General features: G+C 35.7%; 1 protein-coding gene across 1 annotated transcript in view; it reads left to right on the forward strand.

Annotated features, from left to right (window-relative positions):
* The window catches only part of KCNH5 (potassium voltage-gated channel subfamily H member 5), a 199,810-nt gene that overhangs the window by 137,893 nt on the left and 40,979 nt on the right, over positions 1-20,938 (forward strand). The window contains exon 8 of the mRNA XM_087932788.1: positions 13,472-13,681. Coding sequence (XP_087788914.1) covers positions 13,472-13,681 — 210 coding nt within the window. The remainder of the gene's footprint in view (positions 1-13,471; positions 13,682-20,938) is intronic.

The raw sequence follows: 20,938 nt of genomic DNA on the forward strand, positions 1-20,938 counted from the left end.
AGAAGGCAAAGAAGTTTTACATTCGAGACGTTAGGAATATCTGAGTTGGTGTTTGGAGACTCTTTGTGCTGGAATTATTGCTTAGTAACTTAATCTGTTGTTCTTGGCAGCCTTGCAAAACCTTAGCAAGGCTCTTTCTTATCAGAGCTAATTGGTTTGAAGCAGGCTTTTACCCGTGAAGGAATGGGATTTGAAAAGAAACATTAAAAGGTTATGCTGTTACCTTTGTCTCCTGTTTGCTTCCTTGGAACCAGGTTTGGGTCAGAACACTGGGGAATTCTGGGAGTTGAAGTCTACATATCTTAAATTTGTTGAGAAACACTGACATACAGTAAGTAGGGGTGTCAAATTGGTGACAAATGCAGGTCACCCCCATCCCAGCTCCACAAATGGGGAAAATGTTGTGAAACGTCATATGATGGCAACGTGACACAATGAGTTTGACACCCATGCAGTATAGGATCTGAATTGCAAATTCTATTTTTAGTGAACTAATTTTTCATCCCGAGCTTTATTCTTTATAGTGTAATCGTACATGTTTACTTTGAAGTACTGTAAGTATTATTAGAATTCACTCTCGCTTAACTCTTAGTTAAAAGAATTATAGAATCATATTTTTAAAAATTTCAGGTTCTCATTCTGTTGAGGCTGTCCCTCTTCTGTTTTTTGCACTAGCAGGAGCATTTTGTTAATCAGCAACTCTTTATGTATGGTTCAGCTCAAGATACCTCAAATGAAGCTGTTTGCACATTTGGTAATATTAAACTTGGTGCTATTTGGTTTTTAATATTAATAGTATTAATTTAGAATACACATTTCAGAGCATCTAAACATAAGGAGATCCTTGAGTGCTATGATGATACACTTACAAAGGAAAGCAATTTGCTTAATCTGCTAATTGCTTTATACACAACTGCAATCTTTAAAAAATCATATTGTTACTCTATTTAAAGTAGTACTGCAAAATGAATCCTAAGCAAAACTTTTTATTTTCAAATGCCAGCAACAATGATGAAATATTAATTTTCTGATTAATTAGAACTTAGCGGTAACAGTTTTGTCATTCCCTAGCCTGTATACATCTTTGGAAGCCACAATCAACATCAATGTTTTATGGATTTGTTATCTAACCAGTATTTTTTTGTTTTATTTTATGTACACAAGCTTTTGGTATCAATGAACATATTTAGAATTCATACTGTGGTTATATTCACAAAATGAATGCCATAATTAGGTGGCATCCTTGTCACAAAATGTGTTATGTTGCATTCGTAGCCAAACATGAAACACTCTTTTCCCAGAAGGCAAATGGTTAAATGTCTTTGTTCTGGGAAGGTGAATACATTTGGGGGGGGGGGGATGGGGCACATTTACTGGCCTATTTTATTTTCTAAGGATGTAGAACACAGAGCCATTACTGAAAGTCAGGATGATGTTACAGAATGGTTTACTTAATAGCATGCAAACTCCCCCTCCAAGTTTTTTTTTAATTATAAGAAGCTTATCCTTTTTTTTCAAATTGTAAGAAGCTTAAGGCAGTGAATCTAATAGGAGGCAAGAAAGAGGCCTGTGATCACAGCAATGGCCATACAGGTAGACCTCAACTTACAACCATTCTGTTCAAAGTTACAACAGCACTGGAAAGAGTGATTAATGATTGGTCCTCATACTTACAACTGTTGCTGTGTTCCCATTATCATGTGATCAAAACTTGGCCATTTGGCATTTATTTATGATGATTGCAGCATCATGAGGTCATGTGATCACCATTTGTAATCTTCCTGGGGGCTTCTGACAAAGTCAGTGGGGACTCAAAAGTTTTTCTTTTGGGATTAATGGGAAAAAAAATGGAACTTTGTTACCACATATGTTGACGGTAGCAGGACTATTATATGCGCAAAAATGGAAAGATACTTTAATGCCTACCATGGAAGAATGGATGCAGAAGTTGATGGAGTTGGCTGAAATGGCAAAACTGACTACTCTGATTAAAGAAAAGAACTTAACTACCTTTGTTTCCACATGGAAACTGCTTCTGAATTTCATGCTTGATGTAGAAAAGAATATATCTTTGACTTTGGGTTTTATAAATTGGATTGATAGATCTTTATGGAAATGACTTGTTCATATCATTATGGAAAAACATATTTGATGCTAATGCCCTATTTTACTGCAATAGAGAGAGTCAGAAGTCAACGCTGCTTTTTCTTTTCCTTTCCCTACCTTTCCCTCACTTCTCCCTCCCCTCTCACTGCTCTTTTATTTACTTTTATATTTCGCATTTTACAATATTTTATAACTTAATAAAAGAATGTTTGGTATAAACAAAGTCAGTGGGGAAAGCTAACATCCATGGAAAAAAAGGGGTTGTAAATTCAATGGCATTGCTTAGTGATGGATGTTCTAATCCCAATTGTCGTCCTAAGATGAGAGTTGCCTATATCTGTATTAAACCTGTAAGGGATACCTGATAACTTAACCAAGAGTCTTGTTGTACAGAAGGGATGTAATGCTCTTTGATGAAGCATTAGACACAATGTGATTTCCCCTGGCAAAATACTTTTTTGTCACCCTGATGCCACCCCCCTGGTCCCCCCTGTCATTTATAAAATCTCCAGTGCAGACACTTTTGCACCCACAGAAGCCTGTTCTGGCTTTTGCAAGCGTTGGGAGATTTTGAGAAGAAGTTGCAGACAAGAGCATTGGTTGTGAAAACTGAAGCCACTTTTGGCTTTTGCAAAAACCAGAGGAGAACAAAGTGAGGATAAGAAGCAATGCAACCGCTCATTTTGGCTTTTAGAAAAGAGGAAGACAAGTTAATTCATGGAGCAGCTTCAAGGGGCTGCTTTACTCCAGTGAACTTACATCAAAGTGAAGCCTCCCTTTGAAGATTTACACATCCTTAGCCCTGCGACATGAATAAACTTTAATATTATTTGATGTTTTTAGTCACATGGTTTACTGGAAGGCATATGGATTTTAAAGACGCCTCACTGAAAACAACAGATCTACTCTAAGAATGATTAAAGTTGCCAAATATTCCTTTTCTTTTACCTTAAAAAACCAATTAATTGGGGTCCACTGCAAGGGAGGAACTATTTATCATCATAAAAAAGGTCCAAAGAAGGAAAGGTCCAAAAATGGATACAGAGAAAATATGATATCAAATATCCTTTGATAATGTTTGAGTCTCTGAACAAGAAAACTGAAAAGATCCCAAAATTGTTCAAGCACAAACAAAGAATTGGGGAAGTAAATTTTCCTGGATTCTAACTGCAATCTTTTCAGTTTTCTTGTTCAGAGACTCAAACATTATCAAAGGATATTTATCAGGATCCTCATACTTTGCTACTTCCATCCACGGTCAACAAAATGGAAAATCCAAGGAACATTTTTCCCTGGAGTTAAACATACAATGCTAAATCTGCTAACACTTTGCAAGCCTGTCATGAGAGTGACTGAATTTTCTTGATAAGACAAACTGTAATTTGCTTGAAAACTTTGAATCAGAAGAAAACGATAAATGGACCAGATTAGAGAACAGAAATGTCAGTGCAGAACATTTGCAAATTAAATATTAGCAATCCAATCTGTTTGGCTGCATAAATATTAATTCAATAGATCTTAATTTTATGGAGTTTAAAATTAAGGCCATAGTGCTCATTGATGCAGATAACATCCTACTTAGAATAATCTAACTGAAATCAATGAGGCTTAAGTTAATCATCCTTTACTGAAGGCTTATTGATTTCAGTGGATCAACTCTAATTAGGACACAAACAGCGTGGAGCCAGTTTTCAACTGCTCTTGAGGTAATGGTGTGGCTCTTGCTGTGAGATTGTTTGACTCTCAAATTTTCCTTCATCTTTTCTTCTAATTTCACAGATAGTACTCCATATATGTTCTTGGTTTCCATCTTACTTGCTTGGGAAAATCTTGAAGTTAAATTATTTTGTTTGAAACCAGCATTGGGCATATTGTGCTAAAAGATTTCCCACAATCCTTTGCATTATACTTTGGTTTGGCAGACCCCCATGGGTGATTCAGCGGACAAGCTGATAAGGAAAAAATCATAGCAAGTAGGACATTTAAAAAGAGGAAAGGCAATATTACACACTTTCCCATTAAAGGAACCTATTAAATGTGTCCAAGTAATTGGTCTGTGTGTAATTTTTATTCCAAAAAGCAAAAAAGTTTCCTCAGAAACATAAGTTTTCAAACTTTCCTGATTCATGATGCTCTTTAATGCCTTAGTAATGTTTCACAATGTCAAGTATCACTGTTTCCCTCAAAACATTTAAAATTCCCCACAGTGTCCCTGTGACTTTGCTACAGGGCACAATTTAGGAAGCACAGCTTTTAAATGATTATTGTGTAAATTTGTTCATGTGCTTTTCTTGAAAATAACAAAAGACAGTGATTTCCACAAAATATTTCCTATTTCCTTTCTGAAGAGCCAATTTAAAGTTGCTGGAATAGCAAAAAATCCTTTTAATAGCCATTGATGTTTTGACTACTTTGCAATTGATAAAATGACTCTAATTCTCTGTTCAAAAAGTAAACAGCTTAGGGCAGAGAACAGCTAAGTGGCCTGAAAGTTGGACCTTTAATCTGATTCAGTCCAGTATGTTTACTCCTTTAATCCTAAGCCTGAGTACTAATTACATAATTTGAACAGATGTGTAAAGGTTTTAATCAAATCAGACTTTTTTTAAAAGCTCGCTATTAGAATGCAGGATTCTTAAGGCTCGTAATGTTTATTGTTCAATTCTGTGAAACCTTTAGACGTTGTAAATTTAGGCCTTTCTGTTTATTTTGCTTGATTCCCTATATTAAAAAAGTGCAAATACTGAAGAGTAATTTTATTTCAGACAATGAACCACAAATTTGGCAACATGAGACTACAAGTTAAATATCCATGAAGGATGCATGTGAAGTACATGGGAAAATCCCAACCAACATATTTATTTATTTGTTTGTTTGTTTGTTTGTTTTTTGTTTTTATCAATCATATGGCATATCAGACATGAACTAACAATACATATTAACATTTCATCTAAATTAGTAGAATACAATAAAATATAAATGTTAGAAAGATCTATGTTCAAATACCAATGTCTAGGCATCTAACCATTGAATCGCTTATATTTTTTAAAAAATTTAAAAAATCAGATACTGGGCTGGTAAATGCCCTGAACTTACAGCTGGTCACAATGTGGTCTGAAGATTGATGTGGGACCCCCAGTCATACTGAGGGGAGGATACTATGCCCCATTTATACAGAGAGGCCTGGCAGATCCCATGTGAGGTGCATTCAGGATGGTCCATTGCTGATGTGGTAATTCAAAGCCGTGCACCTTTTTTGCGGTTCATTTATATGTTGTGCAAGTGCCAGTGGGAGCTTCCTGAATTTGAGTCTTCCTGTTGATAAATGAGAAAGGTCAGCATGCACTGGTAGGAATTAACAAATATTAGATAACTTAGCAAATAATAACTAATAGGCTGTTTTGCAGATTCAGTAAAAGCAACTTGAAGTAAGGCAGTAACATAATAAGTGAAGGTGTTAATCACAAGAATGCCACGTAACCAAATAGCCACTGGAATTATTAGGTGGTTAAGAATAGTTATCTGCCAAAGTTGGGAACCAAGGATTTGTAGATAGCAGCTAAGGAAACTAATCACGTTAAGATATATTATAAAAGATTATTGTCTTACTAAAAACATCTATTGTGTAGGAAAATATTATTTCATTTATCTTGTCCCATAATAGAATACCAAAATGGTATTAATCAAATCAATTAACAGATAATAAAATCAAGACATAATAATAACCGATAATGTTGGTTATAATGGAATTAGACCTCTATAATTAGACCTTGAATGGAAAAATGGCTTGTAAAGATGATGGAATTTGCAGGGATGTCTAAATTAAATTTTTTTGATCTGAGAAAAACAACATCTACATTTATGGATGACTGGAAAACCCTTATAGACTTTTTTTTTTTTGCATAAATGGAGAAAATTTGTTTCTGATTTTTTGATGATTAGGAAAAAAATTGGTAATAGAAAGAACAGTTATATATTATAGTGCACTTATATTTGCTGAAGAGGAAATCGAAAGCTTCTTTTTATTTCCTTTCTCCCTCCCTTCTTTTCTGTATTAGCTTGTATTAGTTTTTACATGTTCTATAAGACTTTTAATAACATTTATTTAAAAAAAACATAGCCAATTAAATGGAGGGATTCATTTGCCTATGCCAATAAAGAAGGTTTGTAACCCCACTCCTCTCCAGACTTTGTCCTTGGGCCTCCAATACCAACATTTGTCAATAAAATGAATTTTCACAGATGAAGGTAAATACCCTAGGATAACGGTCACAAATGAAGGCAAATATTCCAGGATAATGTTGTATGATCCAAACTTATTTTATTTATTTTTATTTATTTGATTTGTCAATTGCTTACAAGATAATAGGTATAAGTATAATCATTAGTAAGAATACAGGAAATAGGTACGAATAAATGGGGATAATAGGACAGGAATGGTAGGTAGACACGATTGTGCACTTATGCATGCCCCTTACAGACCTCTTAGAAAAGGAGTGAGGTCAATAGTGGATAGTTTGAGATTAAAGGAGTGGGGTTTGAGGATGTAACAACAGAGTCAGGTAGTGCATTCCTGGCATTGACCACTCTGTTGCTGAAGTCGTATTTTCTGCAAATAAATTTGGAGTGTTTTACATTGAGTTTGTATCTGTTGTATGCTCTTGTATTGTTGCGGTTGAAGCTGAAGTAGTCATTGACTGGTAGGACATCGTAGCAGATTTTGTGTATCAGGCCTAGTGATATAGGGTATTCTCTTGTAAGAATTGGTCACCAGGACCAGCTCAGAAGATTAAACCTCTGTTCACAGTAACCGACTCAGATTGGATCCTGCAAAATAAATGTTCTTTAGTGTAGTTTGGTCTATAGTTTAAATAAATGTCTTAGGTGGAGGGAATTTCCAACTGCAAATGTAATAAATAATTACATAAGGCATAAGAGATCAATTGATTTCTTTAGTTAAAAAAACATGTTGCCCCCCAGTTAAATTAAATTTAATTGTGAAAACTGACTGAATCTTGTAAGATCCCCAGATTTATCAGTTCTGAATTTCCATGAATTTCTATGATTTAAGCATACAATCTCACAAAGGTCCTTCATGTAAGACTGATAATATTTAGTTTAGTTTTTAGTTTTACTTTATTGTCATTGCACCTTGTACAATGAAATCAAACATCATCTTCAGTGCACATCATGACCTTGACCATGAAAATAAACACAAACACACATCCTTCACCCTTCACACATTGAACCGGAAACCCCCGATACCACACCAATACTGCACTATACAACAGAATTCAAAAGAGCTACTGCCCTGGGATAGAAGCTGTTTTTTAGCCTAGTTGTCCTTGTTTTTATTATTCTGTACCATCTGCCAGATGGTAATAGTTCAAAAAAGGGTGCCCAGGATGAGATGGATCTTTGAGAATGTTTTGAACTTTCTTAAGGCAGTGGGAGCTATAAAGCTCTTCCAAAGAGGGGAGCAGGCAACCAATGATCTTCTGAGCAATGACTAACTCTCTAGAGTGCTTTCCTATCTGCCACTGTGCAATTGGCAAACCATACAGAGGTGCAGTATGTTAAAATGCTCTCTATGGTGCACCGGTAGAAGGTCACCAGCAGTTTCTCATTCAGTTGTTGCTTTCTGAGAAGCCTGAGAAGTAGTATAATTTCTGCTGGGCCCTTTTGAACAGGGCTGCAATGTGGGCACCCCAGGTCAGGTCCTCTTTTAGGGTAACACCTAGAAACTTAAAACTGGTCACTTGCTCTACTCGGTCTCCATTGATAAGCAAGGGTTGGATGTCTGATCTGTTCCTTCTATAATCCACTATAAGCTCCTTGGTCTTATTGGTGTTGAGGACCATGTTGTTGTCTCCACACCACGAAAGCAACTGATCCACCTCATCTCAGTAGGCAGACTCATCCCCCCCAGAGATAAGTCCCACCATTGTTGTATCATCTGCAAATTTAGCAATAGTATTACTAATGTGAGTGGGAATGCAGTCATGAAAATAAAGAGTATAGAGTAAGGGACTCAACACACAACCCTGTAGTGTACCAGTGTTAAGAATAAGGGCTGAAGAGGTATGATTACCTAATCTGACCCTCTGTGAGCAGCCAGACAGGAAATCCATAATCCAAAAGCAGATTGAATTAGAAAGCCCAAGGTCCAGAAGTTTAGACACTAGTCTACATGGAAGAAATGTGTTAAACGCAGAATTAAAATCCACAAAAAGCATCCTCACATAGCCCTCCCATTGTTCTAGATGAGTCAGAAATATTTTCAATGGTGTGAGATTTTGACTAATTAATATAGATCATATGATAACTAGTACTGCTAATTCAGTGAGTTCAGGAAATGTAGATCTGCTAAATTCATATTCAAATATGAGCTGTCCAACTTTCTTTCATATCTGTGGCTTTAGATAATACAGGGAGCACTGCAATATTTATATCTTTAACTCATGAAACATGACAAGTGGGCTGACAGAGAGAATGAAATTAGCATGCTGGTGTCAATTTAATATAAAGTGCATTAGTAAATTTAATGAGGAGGGACAAAAATGACAGTCACAAATGTTTTAAATTGGCTACAGTGATATATGGCCTCTGTCATTTTTGGATATCTATCTCCCCGTTATTTTATTTTTATATGATCAAACAGACTTTGACCCAGGAGGTGGATTCATCTAGCATGCTGATTTGGCTACTGTATTAAAGCAATTTTTAGTTTTTGTTTCTAGTTCCAGATGTATAACCTAGTTAAATGAGCTGGTTTTGCATGGTATACTAAACTATAGATAGACTCATTAAGATTAGAATGTTATGGGAATGATAACAGTTGTGTCTTTGACAGATCTGCTTAAACTTATGTGAAATCAGCCACTATATTTAATAAAGACTTTATTCATATGTTTGCTTTGCTGTTTGTTTAAATATCAAGCTTAGAGACTCCCTTAATCATAATTTCCAATCCTAGGCAGATTACAGCAATAAAAAAAACAAGAACATAAAAAAACCCTCAATAGTACCAAAAAGTATTATTTTCAAAAGTCCTAAAACCTAGTACAAAGCTGTATAATACTACTTCAGCCTTCAATTTTAAGGTTTTACAAAAAGCCCAGCAAGGTTGGCCAATAGGGACATATGGTGGAAGCATGTTTCAGAGGGCAGGATCTGACATAGATGACGTTGCCTTACTGATGAGACCAATAGTGAGCCGTCTTACTGGATGGACAGAAATAGCCAGAGAAAGACAGAACCAGAGGTATCCAGATTCCAAACCATAAAGATAGTTATGTGCATCACCAGCAACTTAGATGGCACCCAAAAGCCAAATGGCCAAAAGCCAAAAGCTTAAAAATTATAGTTATTACACGAGTAAACTAAGAAAGACCAATTATCATTGTATTCTAAACCAGCTGTAGCTTCCAAGTAGTCTTTTAGGGCAGTTCCTTGTAGTGTAGTCATTGGAAAGGTAGGGGACTAAATTATGAATGGCCTCACTGGGAATGGCCTCACCTAGTGACCATAAAGCAGGGTCAGGGCTTTTGTCTCCCCCACCAATAGCAGCTAGAACTGATCATGAAGGAAGTACCTCAGGCAGTCCATGATTAGTGAAATCGCAACCTACTAAGAATTCAAGCAGGACTAGGAATGTTGCAACACTCCATCCCTGTCCTACTACAGGTCATCGACAAGTGAAATCAATGCTGCTTCTGAATTATAGCCAAGCTGGAAAAAATCCAGGAGTTATTAAAGATGTTTAGGAGATGTTAAAGACTGTTGCATGCACCTAATCTGTTGGCTTTTCTGCACTTGGTTCCTAATAATGATATCCCAAGAATGCAATATTTAGATGCAAAAGTATAAGATGTGGGGAATAGAGGAGACAACTTTTATTTGTCTAAAGTGGTGGCAGTTCTTGGAAAATTACATTTCCAAGGGATCAATCGCAATTAACATACTCCATGCAGCACATAAAATCTTGAAGAGAGAGGAGAAGAAAAACTCAGTATTTTGGACAAAGGTGAAGTTTATATATCTGAAAAATAGCTCACTTTATTTCCCAGATGATTCAGTCTAAGATGAAGAAACTTTCCTGTAATGTTCTTCTTTCCCCTGAAGTCCTGGTGAACCCTGGGAATTCAGGTAGCATGACCCTCAGATAACTGTCTTTTGTGATCTAGTGGCTGCTTCTAAGATAAGAATAAAAATTCTTTATTGGCCAAGTATGATTGGACACACAAGGAATTTGTCTTCAGTGCATAACCTCTTAGTCTACATAAAAATACATTCATCAAGAATCATAAGATACAACACTTAGTGATAGTCATAGGATACTAAATAGGCAATCAAAATCATACTAAGAAGCTAAATAAAACAATATAAATCATAAAGATACAAGCAACAAAGTTACAAGTCATAGTCACAAATGGGAGGAGATAAGTAATAGGAAGGATGAGAAGAAGAACAGTAATACAGCCTTACTAAATACTTTGAGAGTGTTGTGGGAATTAGTTGTTTAGTAGAGTGATGGCATGTGGGGGGAAAAACTGTCCTTGTGTCTAGTTGTTCTGGTGTGCAATGCTCTATAACCTTGTTTTGAGGGTAGAAGTTGAAACAATTTATGTCCAGGATGTGAGGGCTGTGAGCCAAGAAAAAATCAATTTCTTGCCAGTTCAAATGCAGAAATTATAATTATAAGATGACAAAAAAGAATGTGTTTCACTTGTCTTTTTGTGTCTCTCAAACTTTATATCCAACAGTACTTTAATATAGGTAGTCCTTGACTTATGACCATAATTGAGTCTTCATTTACAATCCTAAGTCATGCTGCTGATTAATAGCATTTAGCACTAGCACTTAGATTTCTATATCTCTTCACAGTGCTTAAGCCCTCCTTAAATGGTTTACAGAGTCAGCATATTGCCCCCAACAATGTGGGTCCTTATTTTACCCACCTCGGAAGGATGGAAGGCTGAGTCAACCTGGTGAGATTCGAACTGCCAAATTGCAGGCAGCCAGCAGGTAGCGGAAGTAGCCTGCAATACTGCATTCTAACCACTGTGCCACCACACTTCATGGACAGGAGTGGGATGCTACTGGTTCGACCCAGTTCTATAGAACCGGTAGCTGTGAAGAGCAGCTGACACCGAACTGATTCGGTGTTTGGCCCACCTGCCTGCCTGGACTCTAAGCTGTCCTTTATTCCCTGCTTTTTTCTCCTCAGCTGCTTTGCGCAGCACAGCTGAGATTGAAAAAGCAGGAAACAAGCAGGAAATGCACAGCACTTGTCAGCTATCCAGGCAGCACAGCTGATGATTTTTTGCAAACACTGCACACACGTGTGTTATGATTGTCTGCAGTTTGGAGAACCAGGAAATTGCTCCACTGGCTGGCCCCGCCTCTCCCCACCCACTCACTCCTTACCTGGCATGTGAGCCATCCAACTTGCCTGGTTTGATAAGTTGCTATTTTTCTTTTTCTTTTTTGCCCTGATCATCAACTCTTCTTCTCTGCCAGGAGATTTAGATTAGCTAGAAAACAGGAAATCCTTGAATTTCTTGCTTTCCAGCTAATCTAAAAGCAGAGCCGAACCTTAGGATTGAAGCTTTTCAGTGCAGACTCAGGTAGCTGATTGCAGATAGATAGTTCTCTAAGTGAATCTGTGATTCTGTGAGTAACTCAATCTGCCTGCCTGCTTTGCCTGCTTTTGGGTAAAAGTAGTTCTTTTTAAAATTAAAATTCAATATTTACATACATGGTGTGCTGTGAATTAATTTTATGAGTTTGCTTACAAGCAAATTTTATGAGTTCACTTGCAAGCAAATTTTATGTGACAGACTCAGGTAGCCTGTGATTCTGTGAGCAACTCAATCTGCCTGCCTGCTTTGCCTGCTTTTGAGTAAAAGTTGCTCTTTTTTATAAAAAAAATCAATATTTACATAAATATTGATAATATTTACATACAAGCCATGCCCACCCAGTCACATGACCACCAACCCACATCCATAAATTAGGCCACACCCACAGAACTGGTTGTTAAGAAATTTGGATCCCATCCCATCATGGAGGTCATGAGCAGGTCATTATGTTATCACATTCAATTTTACAAACTTTTTTTAAGAGTCATTAAGAGTAGTTAATTTGGTGGTTGTATAGCAAATGCTGTATTTGTTAAGTGAATTCTGCAGTTGTTAAGTGAACTCATTGTTCGCTATGGATTTTTGTTGTTGTCAGAAACTAGAAGTAAATGCTGTTTTCAGGAAAAAATGTAAATCGAGGTCATCTGATTATAGGATGCTGCAAATGGCTGTAAATGTGAGAGGGTTGCCAAGTGCCTCAAATGCAGTCACATGACCATTAGGAGGGAGGTCATTGGATCTTTGAATTCAAATCATAAGTACTTTTTGGGGAGGTCTGCCATAACTCAAATGATTGTTAAGTGAACAGTCATAAATTGATGCCTACCTGAAACCCTGATGACAGGGACCTCTAAATCAATGAACTGCCTAATCTGAAATGATAATATTGCTTTTACAATATTAGAAATATAACAATCTGTTCAATTGAACAATGTCATTATTTAAAGGAGAGATCATAGATATGTAAAGTAGTTCGATATGTAACTTCAAACATGGTTGGTTAAATTCGGATTTTATTTTCATATCATTTACTTGTAACACATGTAAGTTCACTTCAGTGGTAAAATATTTATAGTAAACTATTCACTGTACCTTCCTGTATGACAGGTATAGGGAGGAGGTGAGAAGGAATAATAATATTAATAATAAACCAGAAAGATTGGCACAAGTAGCCAGTGGTGTCAAAATAACTCTTCTTCTGACCTGAAGTTCCAGAAAATGGAATATCACCTCAGAATGAAAAGCCAGTGTAAATGGCAGGTAGCTCCAATTTGGACTGAGAAATTTTGTTATTCGTTCTGCTTTACCATATTTATCTGTTTCTACTACTGAATGAGCAATCCCCATTATGTTATCCCACTGATCTGAACATCATGTACTTTTGTCTTAGCCTATCAGATCTAAGTCCTTGGACTGCCAAGCTCTATCTTTTAGGTCTCATTCTATCTGTCAGGATTTGAGAGCTATAGAATATCTGATGGCTCTATTGCGAACTTGTGGCACTCTAAATAACTTTCCTCATGTGTTTTCTTAATTTACTATCTCCACTTGCATCTTGCTCCAGAATTGCCATTAATATATTTCCCTAGCTCAGCTCAGCATCAAATTGACTGCAACCAAAATGTTTGATGAAACAATGAAGGAAGCTTTAGCATTGATTAAACTGCTGGCAGTTTGTGTCTCTTTGCTGGTTTTTAATTACTCTTTTGGATCTCTTCCAGCTCTTCTTTATGCAACTATTTTTGGAAACGTCACTACAATTTTCCAACAAATGTACGCCAACACCAATCGCTACCATGAGATGTTGAACAATGTGAGGGATTTCTTAAAGTTATACCAAGTCCCCAAAGGCCTTAGTGAACGTGTCATGGATTATATTGTCTCCACATGGTCAATGTCTAAAGGGATCGATACAGAGAAGGTACGAATGTGTGAGTGAAACTCCAGGGATAGAACATTTGAACATTGGATAATATACTAAACACAAAGGGAATGATGTAAACATGCAATTTTCATTTCTATTCTTGAAATCGTTTTATTATGATGAATGCATGACTCAAAACCAAGGGGCTGAAATAGAAAAATAGAGTTTAGAAGCAATACAAGGCATTTAAAAGCATTGGATTCTTACAGTGTTACTACAATTCAGAGATGGTTTGACTGTCTCATACAGACAGACCAGATTCATGAAGCAAAGTGGCAGAGAGTGACACCCTACAGTACATATGGGAGCAGCTCCCTGCCTTGTTTTAATCACTTCTTTGGCCCTTCATGTATCTTCTGCATATTTGCCTCAAAGTGAAAATGTAGACAAGAATGAGTAGCCTTGCATCAACATTCGCAAACCCCAAAATATCACCTTTAGCACTTTGCTTTTACCCTGAAACTGATTCTGCCATCTCATAGATAGAAGATGGATAGAATTCTTTATTGGCCAAGTGTGATTGGACACACAAGGAATTTGTCTTGGTGCATATGCTCTCAGTCTACATAAAAGAAAAGATACATTCATCAAGAGTCAAGAATCATAAGGTACAACACTTAATAATAGTCATAGGGTACAATAAGCAATCCAATCATACTAGGAAACCGTCAATAAAAATCATTAGGATACAAGCGACAAGGTTACAGTCATACAGTCATAAATGGGAGGAGATGGGTGAAAGGAACAATGGGAGGATTAATAGTAATAGTAATGCAGACTTAGTAAATAGTTGGACAGTGTTGAGAGAATTATTCGTTTAGCAGAGTGATGGCATCCGGGAAAAAACTGTTCTTGTGTCTCATTGTTCTGGTGTGCAGTGCTCTATAGAGTCGTTTTGAGGGTATGAGTGCTTTGTACAAACTTGCTCTGGTTTTTCATCTTTGATTCCCAAGTTTTTCCATCAGAAAATTGATTCACACTACCAGTATCAGGTACTCAATACCATCAATCCTACACAGTTACAGACTACAATTTTCTTTCAGACTTTTCCTGGGAACATGGAGAGATGAAGCATGGGATGAAGAGGACCAAAATACATATTTGTTTAGCCTTTTCCATAACTTCTTTGTTATAAAATTCTTTTGCATAACTTTTCCTTCAAGCATTCTATCTCAATTACTGGCGATAGCTATGTGATGCTTCTGGCTGTTCATGTTTTTCGTAAATTCGTATAGTATGCATTCTGTGTGGCATTTCCATTCATTCACTATGCCTTCCCAAAGTCATTGCATGAAGCAAATATAATTGCTTATTCTTTCTCCATAGCTGCATGGGAAAAGTAATGCAATGCAATATTTAGCTGGAATTTGTTTCAGTGAGCCATGAAAACAAGTCCTGTTACCTTCACAGCCAATCTCTATTTCAAAAGTAAGCTCATTCTTTACAGTGAAATTCATTAAATTACAGTATTATCCAGTGCTGCTTCAGATAATATATTTCAGCAGCACATTGCTCAGTTATTAGAAATTTAATTCCATACTTTACAGTTCAAATAATAAAAGGATCAGGGAGCAATCACATGTGCCTTCAATAGAGAAAAAAAATCTATATTTAAACTTTTTGTAATAGGGTTCCTATGGTGACAGAAAAATGATAATCAGAAATGTGAGGGTTTAAAAATAACCGTTGGCCAATAAAAGGTAGATCTTAAAATAGTTTACATATATTTATCCATAAGGAAACAAATAAAATTTTATGAAAAAATAATTATACCCTTAGGGTTACACTAAATCAGAAGTAAGCAAACTGTTCTAAATGAAGTGCTACATTCAAGTTTTGTTTAAAACACCAACGGTTACACTCTGAAAAATGAAATAGGCAATGAAAAGTGTAACCTTGTAAAAAAAATATGAGTTTTGTCCAAGACTTGTGGTATTGCTTTTTAGTTTGGTAAATGAATACATAATAACTATTTAGTATGGAGTCTATGCTTGATTCTCTTTGTTTGGTTTTAGTACAACATATCTTGTGAATCATATCATAGATGATTTTCCACATCTGTGATTCTGTCATGGAAAATGGAGTACTATACAAAAGATGAACAAACAGCTTTCTAATACCTTTTTGCAAATAATAGCAGCAATGTGTTGGGTGTGTGGTTGGCTGTGTGTATATGTAAAAGAGAAAGAGTGATTTGGATTTAGGTGTGAATACATGGGGTGGTAAATTAATCTTCCATTCTCTGTTGTTTCCCAATTTAATTGTACTTAGTCAGATCTTGTACCTCATTCTTGTACCTCATGACTAATCATACTTAGTCATGAGGTACAAGATCTGGAAAATCTATTATTTTACAATGAACTGTTTAGTTAGCTGCTATAATCAAAGCATTCTACTGTAACAAGATTTCTAAGATAAGACATAATATCTTCAATTCCTGGATTTTTTTTTTTTACTAGATTCTCCAATTACCAGAAAAGAAATTATTGTTTTATGGCAGTTCAACTAAATCAATAGAAATACATTCCCGAGTTCCTATCTTGGGAATCTTTACTTAAAAAAAAAAAATAAAGATCACAGACAGTGTAAAAGACCTCTGTTTGAATAGATCTTCATACTGTTGTTGATGACCAATTAGATCTTGGACAACAATCATGGAGGCTGAGTCTAGCTTACAGTTCCTGGGCCATCCGAGGAAGCTCCTTACATGATTGGTGACCATAATTTGTGGTCTTTTTTTTTTTGTAGTAGCTATAGAGGACAATTTTATCAATACTTGAACAATTTTGCAGTTTTTAGTTCAATAAATTTGCCAAAATGAAATTATCATTTTATATCTGAACTTTTCAGAGCTTTGCATTTGAGCTTTCTGCCTCATCTTTTTACTTAAGTTATTACGATATGGTTTTCTACTATCAGATCTTGAAGTTTACTTTCTCTGCAATGTTTTGTAAAATGAAGGCACATGCATGCATGTATATGTTATGCATGAAATGTGTATATTTGTGGAAAATATGAAAAACTATTATGAAAAATTGGTTGCAATAAATATGTGTTCTATATTAGGCAAGCACATATTAAATAGCTGCAGGCTGATAAAAATGATTAGAATAAATTGGAGATGTGAAAAGTTAAAAGCTGAGAGTAATGGGTACATTTTCGTTTTATGTCTTAAGTTCTCTATTTTTCATATTGAGTTTCTCAGGGAATATGGTAGTTAATCGATGGGAAAAGAGTCTGAATCCAATGAAAGGGAATTAAATGTTTTTGGTATCAGGCAAGAGTCTCTAACTGCTTCAGATGGACTTTGAAGTTCCTAAAATAATGTTCATCTAGTCAAGCAATTATTGTAGATATCACATCTAATTTCTAATAACACTCCAATATTTGCTTCTTTTCTACCCAGAACAACCAGGACATAGATCCAATAAAATTATTTATCATTAAATAAAATCTTAAGAAGGCCATTTGTGGTGCATACATTTCCCACTTTGCCACAAAGTAAATCATTTTTACACCAAACCAGCATAGAAGGTTAAGCTGTGAAATAGTAGATTGCCAAATATCATCTAATAAGCTTCATAGAAGATCCAAGACAGCAGTCAATCTGCATTTCCATCTAAATATTTATTTGTCAACCACAATTAGTTTGAAAAGTTCAACTGCAAAGACATATCCGTTCCAGACACCATCATGAATGTGGTGAATTTAAGTTTTTTTTTAATCCAACCTTATCTTAAGAGCCAGTTTAGTCAAGTGGTCAAGGCACCAGGTTAGAAGGTAGGAGGTTGTGAGATCAAGTCCTGCCCTAATTATTAAGGTCAGTTTAGTGATCTTGGGCCAGTCACTCACTCTTAGCTTAACTCACCTCACAGGGATGTTGTTGTACAGAAGATAGGAGAAGGAAGGTGTGTTGGATATGTTTGCTGCTTTAAGTTATCTGTAAAATAATAAATAATAAAGTTTATTTGTAAAAAATAATAACAGTGAGATATAAGTAAATTAAAAATAAATTAAAATTCCTGAAATAGTCCACCAAAACCTGGCAAAGTAGCCAAACATGCTCTTCAAATAACATCTCTTAAATGGCTATAAGAATATTTACTATATTCTCAATTCAGTTAAAACACTTTCCTTGGATATGAACTTCTTAACTTTAATTGAAACACACTTGGCAGCAAGTGAAATATTAATAGGCAACATCTCTAACTATGGAAAAATAGGTCATAACAGAGAACTGAGAACTCTGTGTGCTCAGATGAGAGTAACAATTAAGGTAAGAAAAAAATAGCTGTGTGCTTTTTTATTTGTCTGTTTGTGAAACATGTACAATATAACAAGTATAGTTATGAACTTAAACATGAACAAAGGAAATAAATACAAATAAATGGGGACAGTAAGCGCACGCTGGTGCACTTATGCACGCCTCCTTTAAGGACCTCTTAAGAATGGGGTGAGGTCCATGGTAGACAGTTTGAGATTGAAGCTGTGAGGGTTTGAGGCTGTAACAACAAAGTCAGATAGAGCATTCCAGGCATTGACCACTCTGTTGCTGAAGTCATATTTTCTGCAATTGAGTTGGAAGCGCTTTACCTTGAGTTTGTATTGATTGTTTGCCCATGTATTATTGTGGTTGAAGCTGAAGAAGTCATTGACAGGTAAAATGTTGCTGCAGACAATTTTTTGTACTATGCTTAGATCAGACCATAGGCAGTGCAGTTCCAGATTGTCCAAGTCCAAAATTTCAAGCCTGGAGGCATAAGGAATTCTGTTGAATTCTTGATTACAGTTGGGTTATAGTGATAGAAAGGTCTAGAGAAAGGAATTATGGAGCAGCTTGCCTATAATGGTTACCTGATTGGACCACATTTACTATAGTCCTCCCTTGATGGATTTCCATGGATGGAAGGAGGGGAGGGAGGGAGGGAGGGAGGAAGGACAAAGAGAACATTAGTGCTTTTGTGTGGCTTTTTTAAAAAGAGGAAAAGACAAGACAGAACTATTGTTTCCCTGTGGCCAAAGTGGAAGAATGAGTTGTAATCCCAGAAAGAGATTTTTTTTAAGGAGGCTTCATTTGCAGCCAACCATGGGAGATAAGCAGCTTGAGGTTGCAATGTGACAAGGCCTTTTTTTTTATAGTAGAAAATTAGTTGTCTTCCTTTTGGGATGCAGGTGACAAAGGACAATGTTATACTGTTCTTTCCTCAAGAAATTATCAGTGGCCTGTATTGAAACACAGGCAAGTTAATTGTGTGGATCAGCCCTTTTTTACCTGGTAAGCAATTTACCATTTTTTTAGTGCAGCCATAGACCTGATGTTATTACCTCCAGGATGGGCATGGTGTGTGTGTGTGTGTGTGTGTGTGCAGTGTTTCCAGGCAGAGATCAGGTTCTTCCATCATTTAACCTAAAGGATGGACAAACCTGTCAATTCTATTTTTCATGTCTCATTTAGTATTTAAACATTTTGTTCAGTTCAGATTCTTTGTCAATTTATGAATTTGATAATCAAAGATCTTCATATTTGTATCAATGTTCTTCAGTAGTCCAATGTATGCATTTTTGTTCATACTTTTTTGAATATGTAGACGTTGGAAAGCAGTTTTCCCTCTAATGTTTTTTTGTCCATTTGTTTTTTTCAACAGGAAATCTTCTTTCTTTTTTCAATAGGAAGCCTTCCTTCCATTGTAGATTGTTTTATTTTTCTAACCATATGACAATATTTGTGAATCTTGGTATCTCTCACTATTCTTTTATAGTTTAGGGAGAAGCAACTCTAGTAAAAAATTGAAGCTTTATATAAAATCTATTAAAAATTAAATGAAATCAATGTCATATGCTTTCCAAACTCTCATTACCAAGGAAACAATTAGAAAACCATGGCATTTAGGAATGGATTTTTCCTTAAATTAGTGCAACTATAATTTCAAAAAAAAAAAAAGCATGCTTCCTTGTAAATACAAAACATTTCTATTAAATTTAGCAGTTTCAGCTACTTTATGGTACTTGCATTCTGGTCCCACAAACCTTTATCCACATTTGATTACCTGCTTCCCAAAGTAAAGAGCCAATAATAAACATTAAGATTTGTTTAATTCAGTTTAACTATAAGCTTAATTAAAACTAGATGGATCAGTTAAATATAGTCATTAAGCTTAAAGCCTATGTATTAAATAACCATACATATTAAATAAATATCCTCTTTCTTCATTTCAAAACTTACAATTTGATAAGTAATTTGGAAAATCTTTGATGGCTACATTCAGGATTTCAGAGGCCATGAGATCCTGGGATCTAACATTATGCAGAATCATCCTAATGTTAACTGCCCTAGTAAAGCATTTTTCAAAACAGGGCGTGCCAAAACATTTACTTAAGGGTTACTTCTCTCACTGTTTCTCCCTCATGAGGCTGATTTCAGGTGGGATTTAGGAATCATCCTTATTTGATCTTCTCATTTTTAAAATCAGTTGTGTGGGCAAAGTCAGTCTCTGTCCTGAGGTGATCTAGCTTCTCTTTTAGCAAACTTGGTGGCCCTCAATCTACTTTAAACAATCTGCAAGGAATCAATCAATCTTTCCTCAAAGGAGGATCCTTCTCTCTTTTCTGTCATCCTGATGACAAATGAAGAAAAAATGAGAGGGAAGGGAGAAATGATGAGAAAATGAAAGAGAATGAAAAGAGAATGGAAGAACGAAAAAAAGTAGAAAGAAATCATGGCCATAAGCACTTTAGTGTCTGGGCTTACAAGAGTATTCTTCACTCATGTTGCTCAGATAATGTGGCTCTATATAGAAACCAGTTCTTAGAATTGTTTTAGCCCTATTATTTCCCAAGAGTCCATTGATGGATTACACCCTGTTCCTCATAGTTATAGTTACAGTTACTTTCATTTACCTTGCTGTAGTTACCATACATGAAAGTCATCTTAAAAAATAAAAATAAAAGATGTGTACAAGAACAAGCAGAGCTGCACATTTTCTGCTATATATAATGTCACATTCTTACTTGGGGGAGGATACTCCATCCTATTAGAAAATATACAAACTAAGATGGTTGTAGAATAAAATACTTTGGATAGAATGTGGAGATCTAAAGCTTTCAAGTGCACATCCTTCTTTCTAATTTGGCATCAGAAAGGTGTCACGTCCCATTTATTTACAAGCAATTAGCAAAGAATGAATGGAATACATCTGTAGAAGCAGAAATTTCTACAAAAAATGTGCCTATTAGGGCAAATTGTGTTAAAATGTGCACAAAAAGG

Source organism: Pseudonaja textilis, chromosome 1, assembly GCF_049901715.1.
Source record: "Pseudonaja textilis isolate UNSWEBS1 chromosome 1, rPseTex1.2, whole genome shotgun sequence".
Taxonomy (NCBI): domain Eukaryota; kingdom Metazoa; phylum Chordata; class Lepidosauria; order Squamata; family Elapidae; genus Pseudonaja; species Pseudonaja textilis.